Source organism: Thalassophryne amazonica, chromosome 9 (genome assembly GCF_902500255.1).
Source record: "Thalassophryne amazonica chromosome 9, fThaAma1.1, whole genome shotgun sequence".
NCBI lineage: Eukaryota > Metazoa > Chordata > Actinopteri > Batrachoidiformes > Batrachoididae > Thalassophryne > Thalassophryne amazonica.
This window is the reverse complement of record NC_047111.1, coordinates 23,327,865-23,340,331: the sequence shown is the minus strand read 5'-3', so window position 1 is coordinate 23,340,331 and position 12,467 is coordinate 23,327,865. Positions and strand designations below refer to the sequence as shown.

Sequence of the window (12,467 nt, the reverse complement as noted above, 5' to 3'; positions counted from 1 at the left end):
AGGTCAGGTCATTTTCTTTCTCAGGCACGATGCTGCTCAGCGGACTTTGAGTGCAGTCTGTGATTGGCTGTGTCATGATCACATGTAGCCAAAATTATTATTTTTTTGGAGGGGGGGTGTCACCTTGTCTGTGCTTAACTGCACCTTGCAGTAAAGATAAGAAGACAGTATCAGACAACTGAACTCTACTGTTTGACTGGATCTAGAATCTTCCATGTTCTTCTCAGTGAGGTCCTTTGTTGGGTGGGATGGTTGTTTAGGTTGTTGTCTTGCTGCGTAATGATAAATTTGGATGTGTTTCTCTGCAAACTGTCAAACATAATGCTCCCATAGACATCTGAATTCATTCTGGGGTTACATCAGTAACCATCACTGAGCCTTTTCCAGAAGCGTCCGTGACCACCAACATGTGTCACACATCAACTTGTACGTTTTGGATCATCAGCAGATCCTTTCTTCAGCCAGACTTTTTTTTATTCTGTTACTTTGGTAGCGGTTAATCTGGATTTGATGTGTCCATAAATCTTTCTTCCAGATGCTCTGTAGCTCCTCTAATCCAGGTTTCTGGTTCTGAGGCTGGAATCTTGTGGTGTGACCGTCATTTATCTGCTCTGATGGTCTTCTTACACGGTGCATCGTGGAGGTCCTTGTTGATGTCACTGGATGTTGTTTTAAGGTTTTTCTTCACGGCTCTCTCCACTGAGAGCTCACTGCTGGTTTCTTTCTTTTTCAGAAAGTCATGCGTTATGCATTAGGGACGTTCATGCCTGGATTTTTCATCTACAGGCACCTCGTACGGGATGAAAATCAATTTTTTTTATGTTGTCCTGAAGGCAGCAGGACTGACATCTGTGAGAAATGAGCGCTGCGCTGCGCCGCTGTACAGTTTGCATTATTCATGTTCACCTCCTGCATTTAGTTTGTTTAAACAGCATCAGGCTGCACACACGAGACGGGCTGAATATTTGGATGCACATTACAATGAATCGGGACAATAAAATGTTTCAGCCAAATTCAGACCATGTGGACATGTAAACGAGTTGTTTACAGAAAAACTGATTTGTATTCTACTTCAGCCATTTTACTGTCACTGTATGAAAGCAAATACATGATAAATTTGCACCACTTTCAACTCATTATCAGCTGTGTGATATAACTGTTCCTTCTTTATGACTCCTTTATGCGTGTGTGTGTGTGTGTGTTTTCAACTTGCCCTTTACTGCTGCTTCTTCTTTTCATCCACTTCGGCCGAAGAATATTGATTTGACCAACTTCAGCAGCAGTTGGAGCGACGGCCTGGCCTTCTGTGCGCTTCTGCACACCTATCTGCCCGCCCACATCCCTTACCAGGAACTGAAGAGTCAAGATAAGGTAGAAAATTGCACACGCACAGCTTCACCTCAGCCTCCAGGTCAGTGCAGGACAACGGCAATGCGCAACAAACTAACATCAATGCCGCTGCACAACAAACAAACATCAACATGGCTACACAATTATTGCATGTTTAGTTTTATTTGGTCTCATGTTCTGAAGACAGAAACGTGGCATTTTCTCGAGCAGTGGCTTTGTGCAGCTCCTGCGTGACCCAGAGGAAGGATGTCCTGCTGCTCCTCCTTACTTAGATACAAATAGAGGAGTCGCCATGAAAAAAAGGATGGGAACCAGTGATCTAAATCACAGCACCACTTGAACCTTTGTGAGCTGACGTTTTCATGTTGTCCGTATTCTGCCGTGTGTGAGAACAAGATAACAGACGGATTCTCTGATTTGCACAATCAGCTTAAAAAAAAGATAACTTTTTATAGAGAGCTTTGTCGGAAATCAAAGTAATAATAATGAAAACCACAAAACAACAATACACACATAAAATAATCACAACTAAAGGTTTAAAAACTAACACAAACCAAAAATGAAAACATTTCAAAGCTGCATGCCCTCACTGATTGTAAGCTGCAGAAGGTAAGTATGTTTTGATTATGGACTTGGAAAAATTCACAGAACTCGACTGCTTGACTTTAACCGGAAAAGAGTTCCGCAAAACTGCTCCACAAGTGCTTTGCTGTTCAACTCGAAAACCATAATATTTGTCAGTGAAGAGAAGCGACCATCAGCATACTATCAGATTTCTTAGTTCCATCAACTTTCGTGCAGCTACGTTATGAACCATCAAAGGAAGCTTTTTAGTGGAAGGTCTGAAAACAAACAATTGCAAGGCTCGAATCTCAGGCAGAATTCACACCCTGCGCCAAAGCTTTGGCCAATCAGAAGCCCATCTGAAACATCGGACAGCCGTAAGATATAAATGCATCAGTACTGTAAAACAGTAAACAAATGTGCAGGCTGCCTGATCACCGCACTAAATTTTGAGCATGCACAAAAGTTTGACGGACTTAGCGGACATCAGTTGATAAGGAACTCATTTTGCGGACAGGAAAAGGACTTTTGTAGGACAAAAGCGAACACAAACAGAAATCCAACATTCGTATAAGCCCCACATACGTTTCCTTGATCTGTCATGCTGTGACACGGACTTAAATGATGCAAAAACATGAATCAAAACCCAGTGGTGGGCACAGCTAACCAAAAGGCTAGCTTCGATAACAGCTAATCAGCTAACTGAAAAGTTATCTTTTGTAATGCTAAACCAATAAACCACCCAAACATTTATCGGAAGCTACAGCTAACCGATAACCAAAAACTTTCAGTATTGTCTCCAGTACACTTGCAACTACTAACAAGCTGATTTTGAGTTTTAACACCACGATTGCTTCTGGTAGCATCAAAGGCCACCACAGACCCAAACAATGAGTCAGCATTTCTGTCTTTGTGCACCTTGCCCACTGCTGGAAGCTCCTGTTTACTACATATTTTGCAGCAGTGAAGCAGTTGAGAGGAGCTAAGATCAACTCTACACACACAAAAACAAGTCATTATTCCTTAACAGAATATAGCACTGCATTGGGGGAGGTGATGGTCTAGTGGTTAAGGTGTTGGGCTTGAGTCCAGAAGATCATGGGTTCAAATCCCCGCCTGACTGGAAAATCACTAAGGGCCCTTGGGCAAGGCTTTTAATCCCCTATTGCTCCCGGTGTGTAATGAGCGCCTTGTATGGCAGCACCCTGACATCGGGGTGAATGTGAGGCATAATTGTAAAGCGCTTTGAGCATCTGATGCAGATGGAAAACCTCTATATAAATGCACTCCATTTCACTGCCGCCATGAGGCAGAGATCTTGGAAAATAAAGCAGTTTTGACTTATGATTTTGATTTACAAATTAAATTAATCCGGATTTGTGTCATTTTTGCTGTCATTTGTACAAAGTTAAAATATAACACATATCTTTTCATTTTAAATAATGCACTAATTCTGAAGTTTTGTAACAAACAGACAGATGCTAAAGGGATTATGGGTAAATGAGCCTCTGCTAACACTGATTGGTTGACTCATTCATTCTGTGTAAAAACCAACACGTCAATGTGACGTGATGTGTGTTGGTATTTACATATAAATGTGTTTTTGTAAAACATGCCATTTTATTTATATGTAAAGAAAAAAAAAAACACCATTTGCAAAACCCATAAGTCAAGTTGTGATTAGACAACCGTCTGATATAACTGGGGTCAAAATGCATAGAACACTGCCATCTACTGGCGCCCAGACACTCAGACCCTAACCCATAATCCTTTGCATACCAGAGTTTTTTTTGTGTTTTTTTCTTTTTTTTTTTTGTTCTTTTTTGTGCACCAGAGAGTTGCTGCGGTTTAAACAGCACAGAGAGAATCCACGACAATTGTAAATGAATATTATACAACCAAAATGTACATTTTTATTTCTTTAGCTGCAGCAAGAGGCTGCAACAACTCTCTGGCGCGCAAAGGATTATGGGATATCTCAATACTTAGGGTGAATACCAAAATTTATCGGAAGATAATTGGTCCAATGATGGTTTTCAAAGTTCTCTGAAAAGCTAATCTGATCATGAAAACATTAGCTTCGATAATTAGTGGATTATCGGAACCGTGCCCACCACTGTCAAAACCTCAGCAGAAGCCAAAGGTGGAACCGCTCTAATCTTTGCACGATGCAGATGAAACATCAACAAGTGATTCTCTTTTAGAAGTTCTACTACGCTGTAGCTGAATTACATCATAAAGCCTTTGTGTTGTCCTTCCGTAGAGTGGTGTCCACACTACTCTAATGTAGAGTTATTTGGGGGGCAGGGCAAGGCCTTTGAACCCACCTGACGCATTGTCACATTGGTGTGTGTACGTGTGTATCATTATAGCTGGTGACAGCGATGTGACGCACTCCGTCTCTCTTTTAAGTAACTCTACATGCTGAGTGACTTTGCCTGAGGACACTGTGGCGGTCCGAACATTTGACCTTTTCCCAGCCCTGCCTCCAGCAGTCTGAGTACCGCCCTCGCACTCCTTTTATTATGTGTTTGCATATCAGATTTGCATTTAAAGTGAAATAAGGCAAAGATATTCCTCTAAGTCAAAGAAATGATTCAAAGTTCATCACTTATTAATTCTTCAGCCGAGCTGTGCCGATGTCTGCAGGCGGTGGGCGGGGCTTCGAGTGTTACCGTCACTGAGTCACAGTCATGCAGTTCCAGCTGAAGTGGAAGAAATATTTAACTTCTGCACGAGACAGAAGAGAAATCAATACATTTTTTTTAAATGCTTGAGGCACCTCAGGTTTAAACAAACTGTTCTGCTCAGAAGGAAAATCATCAGATATTCTGTTGATTGATTCGTCGTTTATTTTTAAGTGAAATTACAGCTAAATAGAACGCTGGTAAAATATTTATTTAGTGGGATTCCATGTCGAGTATTAGTGAGTGAAGGAGGAATTTCAAGGTTCAAAATTCATGCTGCATTCAGTGTAAACTGGGAACTCAGAATTTACAACATATAAAAAAAATGTCTAATAAAACTGATAAAACTTTCTTCTCCTCACTGTGGAGGAGTGTTGGTGAATGACACAGCAGACCCGTGCCAGTGATTTCTTACCTGTCCAGCAGACGTCCAGCATTAGTGTGAAATTTGTCCAGATTTTATCTGTAGTTCCTCCCATTGACTGATGTTTATTAAATGTGTCTGTTATTTTCTTTCTGATTTTATTTATTTATTTGGAAGCATTTAAATAAACAGGTGAAAGTTCATGTGCACTTTTCCTGTCCTTGGAAAAGTCTGTGAATGTGTCTGTGGGATTCCACTTGCTGTGACAAACTCCATGTGTGGGACTTTCACTGTCACCGATTTGTTTTTCTTCAGGTCCGGAATCTAACCCTGGCGTTCCAGGCGGCTCAAAGTGTTGGCATTAAACCGTCCCTGGTGAGCTGAATGTGCACGCACACAAACACGCACATGCGCCTTAAGACACACACACACACACAGACTTGTACAAATAGACACACATACGCACACACAGACCTGCACCTGCAACTAAAGGCATGCATACAAACACACATAGTTGCACATGCACATACATCTCCTCACACATGTACACAGACATACATACACACAAATATACACCAGACACATGCGCCCACCCTTATTAAATGAGTAGACAAAATCCAGTCTCATGAATAAGTATAAATACACAGTAAATTTTGCTGAGTAAAATTTACTCTGCTGGGATAAAATTTGGTCCCAGTCTAAAGAGAGTTAAATATACTCCACCACAGGGCTAAATTAACTCAACACAGTGTAAAATCAACTCTTATTGGAGTAAAACCACTTGCATTGACTAGACGATGTCGCTGACCAAACGGTCCCCACTAAAAATCAGTTCGCCCTGCCTTCACTGCGCATGCGTCATTAGCCGCGGTTCACCAATTATCACCTCGTTTCTGCTTCAAACTTACACTCCAGTCATCTGTTTCAGCGACAGATATCTGAAGCTTTTGTACAACATTCATTTCCACATAAATTCAGCATTATTTCATCAGAAAAGATGGAGGAAACGATCACAACACGAGTTGCTAGCTGAAGCGCTCACTGCGCGTCAGTCATTTCAAAGCATCACCAATTAGGGCCTCGTTTCTGTTGAAAACTGACTTTAGAATGATTTAAACAACATATCAACAAATATCAGAGATTCAGTGGGAAGACCAAACTCATTTGTGCCTAAATTCATTCATGGGTTTAAGATTCAAAATGGTATCCAAAATGGCCACCAATAGACCCTTATCATTGAATCTCTGTGATCTCTGTGAAGGAACCTAAAAAGTTGGTTTGGTTTAGTTCTGGGGGGGGAGTGCAAAGGTAGTGGTCGTAGCTCCCCTAATACCTGTAAGAAGTGGCTTTTCATAAGCTAAATTATACAAAAATATCAGAATCAGAACAGCCTTTATTTGACAACTATCCACAAGAATACAAGGAATTTGACTCCAGTTTGAACCCTCTCTGTACGAGCATGCATAAATATACACTAAACACTAAATAATTCACAGTACAAATGTGCAACTAAAAGGTGTGATAAAAATGTGTGCAAAGGAGAAACAGACAAACGGACTGAAGTTGTACATGAGGTATATGAGTTAGTGAGTGTTTTGGCAGGTTAATTGTTCATCAGTGTGACGGCCTGCGGAAAGAAACTGTTCCTGTGTCTGGTTGTTCTGACGTACAGAGCTCTGTAATGTCGACCAGAGGGGAGGACTTTAAACAGTGTGTGTCCAGGGTGTGAGGGGTCTGCAGAGATGTTAGCAGCTCCCTTCCTGGACCTGGACTGGTATAAGTCCTGCATGGAGGGCAGGCTGCAGCTGAAGTAGCTCAGTGAAGCTGACCCCCACCCATGTAACACTAAAACTAACACTAACCCTACCGCTAGCACTAACCCTATTATACTGTATACATAGTAAATTTTGCTGAGTAAAATTTACTCTGCTGGGATAACATTTGATCCCAGTCTAAATACACTCTTTCATCGAATGAAATCAACTCTACCAGTGTCGCAGACCGAACAATTCCCCCCCCAAACATTGGCCCACCCTGCCTCCACTGCGCGTACATCATTTATGACCACAGCAGCCCCTGTGAGACGGACTGTCTTCACCCAAAGTGATCAATCAGATGACAAGATAAACCTCTTAAAGATGTTTTAGTGAAAAACCCTATTTTCGCAGCCATCTTGTATAACTGGCTTGAGGCCAGTTTTTATTTTTGGGAACATCCTGATTGAGTTTTGGGGTCATCTAAGGAACCTAAAAAAGTTGGTTTGGTTTAGTTCTGGGAGGGGGGGGCGTGCAAGGTAGTGGTCGTAGCTCCCCTAGTAAGGACTTTGGCCTTGAAAATTTTTTCCAAGGTAAAAATTGGTGGAATTGGAAACTGGTGTTGGCGGAGGTTGTTGCACTCTACGAGCGCAGCGCTCTAGAATGTAATTGAAGGTGCGTAATTCCCATAACTCCGTTAGTTGTTGATCCTTCAAAGGAAATAATTCTGCCTTCAGCTATTAGAAAAATGTCTCAGATTTCTCTCCCGCAGTTGTTACATTCACTCCTCACCTTTCGTCTCCTTCATGCAAGACAAAGATTTGCTTCGAAACTTTAGGGTTAAAAAAAGTTGCTCCGATTGGGCTGAAGGGGGCGATAATGTTTCTGTGGCTGTCTTTTTGTAGTGATGGTGAATAATCCTGCTTATCATTTATAATCACATATCCAGCTATTAAAAATAAACTTTATTTAAAAAAAAAAGACGAGTGCGTTTATATTTTATGTCATATTCCCTTGGAACCACAAAACAGGTTTTTGTTTAATTTGAACACAGTTGGCTCAGTTCTGATAGAACCTGTTTGATTGACCTGAAATGAACCTGAAAAAGGCATAAAATCTTGTTTTGTTTCCAAACAGGACATCGAGGAGCTGATGAAGACCGACAGGCCGGACTGGCAGAGCGTCATGCAGTACGTGTCTCAGGTCTACAAATACTTTGAGACGTGATGGGAGGACGTGGCGCTGCTGGCATTTGGAGGTACTGCTCCACTTTTCTACGCCATCGGAAAACCCAACCTTCGCCCTACGAACAGACTGACCGCCCCCACCTTGGCTCGTTGCTGCGGTTTGACACCAGAAGCCAAACGGAGGATGGCACCACTTGATAATCTGACTTTTACCGATTTCCTGACGTGACACTAAAATCAGAGCCGAGGCCCAAATTCACCAAAACTGCACTCAGAGCTTAAAAAAAAAAAAAAGAAAGCAGATTAATGACTGCTTCCATTTATACTGATTTTAATATTATTTTGACAGAAATAATCTACGGTGTCATACGTTCGCCGTCTGTGGGGAATAGTTTGAATTAAAATTAATTTTAAAGTAATTTTCTTTCAGTTCTTCATAGTTGAACCTGTTAAAACAGGGTCGGGCTCATCAGCCTGGAAGTTGCATTTATGATGTTTTATAATTGCATGGTTGCTGAAAGCCACTTTCCTGCAGAACAAAATGAGCCTCAGTATCCTGATGTTTGTCTTTCAGCTGCTGCCAGTTCCACCACTGTGGATCCAGTACAGATCCACATTAGGATGTGGCACGTTTTACACTGGATGCGCCTTCCTGCTCTTAAAAAAGTTATTTCATATTTTTAAGTTAATTTTAGAGAAGCCAAAACAACTCAAAATGCACTCATATTAATGGATTGACCAAATACTGCCAAATTTGCCAGCTTCAATCAGAATACTGTTTATGGTGTGTACAGCACAGCACACACTATCTGTATATTAAAAAAAGGCCAGTTAAAAATGCTAGGTGGCGTTATAATTAATAAAAACGCTTAAAAAAACAAAACAACTTACAATAAATTCTGATCACAGTTGCACATCGGAAACCTTAATACTGTTGTGATTGGTGGATTAAGCTCTTTCCAATGCTATAGGCCACGCCTCTGTGCCAAGACAGATTTTTCACAATTTGTGAAATATGCAGAATAGATCAGCGTGAACTCATCTCTGGAGTTTTGATGCAGAAAAGCAAGATTAGGATCAAAACATTCCCTGGAGCGTGACTGAAAAATTGGAACGGAAACCTTGAATTGTGTGATGCTTTCCAATTAATGATGGGTTTCTCATTAATGGGATTACCAAATAGCATGAAGTTTGTTGTTGGTTGGCAGAGCACAGAACACCCTACCCATATACAGAAAATGCCTGGTAAAAACACTAGGTGGCGCTAAAATGATAAATACATTTAAGCAAAAATAACTTCTAATAAATTGTGAAATTTCAGTCACACATAGGAAAACTTTATATTGTTGCAATCAGTTGAATGGTCGATTTCCACTGGCATAGGCCACGCCCATTTGTGCCTTGATACTTTTTCCCCCAAAATTCAGAAATATGCAAAACAGGTCTATGTGAACCAGTCTCTGGCTTTTTCACACAGAAAGGTCACATTGGTGTCAAAATGTTCTGTGCTTCATGACACTGAAAAATTGGACCAGAAACTTTCATTTTGTTTTTCTTCTGTTTGCAGGTTTATTGGTTTTGACTTTGACCATGTGCAGTTTTTAATGTTTGGTGTTTATTTGTCTGTCTGTTTGCAGGATTATGTCAAAACTACTGCACAGATTTTGATGAAATTTTCACCACAGATAGATATTAGGCCATGGAAGACTTAAGTTTTGGAGGTGTACTATTAAGTTCTGGAGCTGGATTCGGGATCAATATTTTAGTTTATATATGCTTTGAAAGACTGGCTGATGTCAGAAATCTCAGATTGCTTGTTTAATTTATGATGAGTTTCTAATTAATGGGATAACTGAATGGCATGAAATTTGACATGAGGATGGATGGCCTCTGTTTGAGGCACAGTGCCAAATTTGGTGGAATTACAGCACTAAATGGTGCTGCAATGCATATGTTACAAATTTCGGAGCTCTAACATGCTCTTAACTTACATGTAAAACTCTTTTTTCTGTCTAGTTTATTTTTATGGTTGTTTTTAGTTGTTGCTGTAGAACCTGAAAACATCTGAAGTCAAAGCCAACTTATTTTCCTGAAACTTTAAATTTCAAGTGTTTTTTCCCAGATGGTGCAAAGTAAAGACTTATGTATTAAATCTTCAGGAGACATAAGCCTTTACTCTTGGATACAAAGTTGAAGTAACATTATTACATCCACCAAGGACCTAATAAAATCATTGGCATTTATTTATTTGTCTGTTAGCAGGATTACGTCAAAACTACTGCACAGATTTTGACGTAATTTTCGCCACAGATATTATAGGCCCTGGAAGACTCGGATCCGGGATCAGGGTTTCACTTTGTAAACTACTTCACAGATTCGACATCACGGTGTAAAACCAATATCAGGAAGATATTTTGTTTCAGCCTGTGAATTAAATCTCAGATTGCGATCAGTCGGATCATTCTGGGTCCGTATGCAATTATAGCATTGCGTTGTGAAATCCGGCTCCAGGCAAAGTCCGGGTCACGATGTGAATCGCACATCTTTTACGTTGCATCCTCGTCAACCCTCGGCAGACATCAGAAATCTCCGATTGGCCTTGTTTTTTCTCTGCTGGTGTTTACAGATTTAATTTGTAGATGATCTATGTCACTTGTGGGGAAACATTTATATTGGTAAATGTATTTGGGGTATGTGCCAGGTCAGAATTTCTACAACACTGTGTTTAAACACTGATGTTTTTCACATTTTTTTCTAATTTCAAAACTTTGGTGAATTTGGGCATATTTTGCAAGAATGTTGCCTCTTTTCTTTAAGTTTTGCAGTGGTTTTTTGAGCTGAACCTTTTTTTTTTATATATATAGATTTGGCATCACGTTGCTGCTCATCTCTCTTGCTACATTGACACTACAGGAGTTGCTGAATATTTTTCTAAAAATGTTTAATGAAAACAGCTGATGTTAACATCCTGTCTGTCTGTGTCCTCACACGGAAACATTGCGTTTTCCATCCAACCATATTAACTGTAGTACTGAAGCTGCTCAGTGCATGAAAAGCTTTATATTTGAGGCACAAGGTGTTCTGAAAATATATATATATCTACATATATATTTTATGTAACCCCCCCCCCAAAAAAAAAACAAAAAAAAAAAACACTGGGGCCTTTAAAAGCAGAGTGGGGCTTTTTACACAGCTTTTTTGATGAAAGGAATGCAAAATGTTACAGAAACGCATAAACAGAAAAATCTAATAAAAGCAAAAAATACAATCTGGAAAACTCAGGCGGATCAGTTTCGGTTTTACCTGCTGCAACACATCACCAAACGCCAAGAGCGCACAACTGAGCGTGTTTGGAAAAGTGATACATGAACTGCCAATAAAACCAGATCTGGCCACACCCACGTCAGTGCTTTAAAAAATTTAAATTCTAATCTTTGAATATGTACTTATTCTGTGCATCAGATTCATTTTGTGTGGCTAAATCTCATTTATTTCTAGATGACACCAGCAGTTTCCTTTATTTGTTAACGGAAAAAGTGTGTTTTATTTCATCAAGCTAACATTAGGATAATTTTTTTTTTTTTCTTTCAAACCCCACCCCTGCCCATTTCTTCTTGTAATGTGGAGTTCCGTCAGGAAGGGGATCCGGCGTAAAACTTGTGACAAATCAACATGCAGATCCACATCAGCTCTTCTGTGGTAACCCAAGGAGCAGCTGAAGGGAGAATACTGCAGCAAACTGACTTTGACTGAAACGGTCATCACTTGTTGACTTGTTAATGACTCAGTTAAAAGAAAAGAAAAAAAAAAGGACTTAAGAACAGGGATGCCAAGTACTTATGCCCAGACTGTGCCAGCCCACTATTAAAAAGCAATCAGAGAAAAAAAAATACTGATGAATTGTCCCCTTTAAACATGTCACTGAAAGTTGGACAATATGTCCAATAGTGTTTAAAAATTAAAAATCGAAAACATGCAGGAATCAAAACATTAGACACAAATAGCATTTTGTTATTGATCATATTACGGTGTTTAAGTAGTAAGTTTTATTCCACCATCTGTTCGGGTTCCGAAATCATCTTTTATTTTAAGAAGTGAGCATGTTTCCGGTAAAATGTTTGACTGAAAGGACGAGCTGTTCTATATCCCTTTCTTTTCACAGCTTCTGAAATCTACTTCCTTCAGGGATGGCTGTACAATGCTTCACCAACAGGACACATTGTTAGTTGTGTACCTCAGCCTCATTGGGTGTTTCAGCTACTTATTACAAGACAACCTCTGCTGGGGCAGGCCCACCACAGGTTGCTCAAGCCTGGGTGTGTGTCCCGTTGTTAGCAGTTAGCTTTAGCATCCCAGTTGGTGTCATTCCTCTTTAGCCATAGCCAATGGCTTGTCCTCTCAGCAGTATCGGCCATCTCTTTAACGGCCTGTCTATGAACCCACTCCCTGACTCCAATCTCCCTGAGGAATTTTGATGTGGTGCTGGCCACGAAGCCCCTGCATCCCACCTCTACTGGGCACAACTTTATCCTCCAGCCTCTGTCTTCGGCCTCGGCTGCTA

At 40.4% G+C, this 12,467-nt stretch overlaps 1 protein-coding gene across 5 annotated transcripts in view; it reads left to right on the top strand.

Annotated features, from left to right (window-relative positions):
* specc1 (sperm antigen with calponin homology and coiled-coil domains 1) overlaps window positions 1-8,185 on the top strand; it is a 152,688-nt gene extending 144,503 nt beyond the window's left edge. For all 5 annotated transcript variants that reach the window (XM_034177778.1, XM_034177776.1, XM_034177777.1 and 2 more), the window contains 3 exons: window positions 1,255-1,371; window positions 5,281-5,340; window positions 7,857-8,185. In XM_034177778.1, the coding sequence (XP_034033669.1) occupies window positions 1,255-1,371; window positions 5,281-5,340; window positions 7,857-7,946 (267 nt within the window). In that variant the 3' untranslated portion in view covers window positions 7,947-8,185. The remainder of the gene's footprint in view (window positions 1-1,254; window positions 1,372-5,280; window positions 5,341-7,856) is intronic.
* The last annotated feature ends 4,282 nt before the right edge of the window (window positions 8,186-12,467 follow it).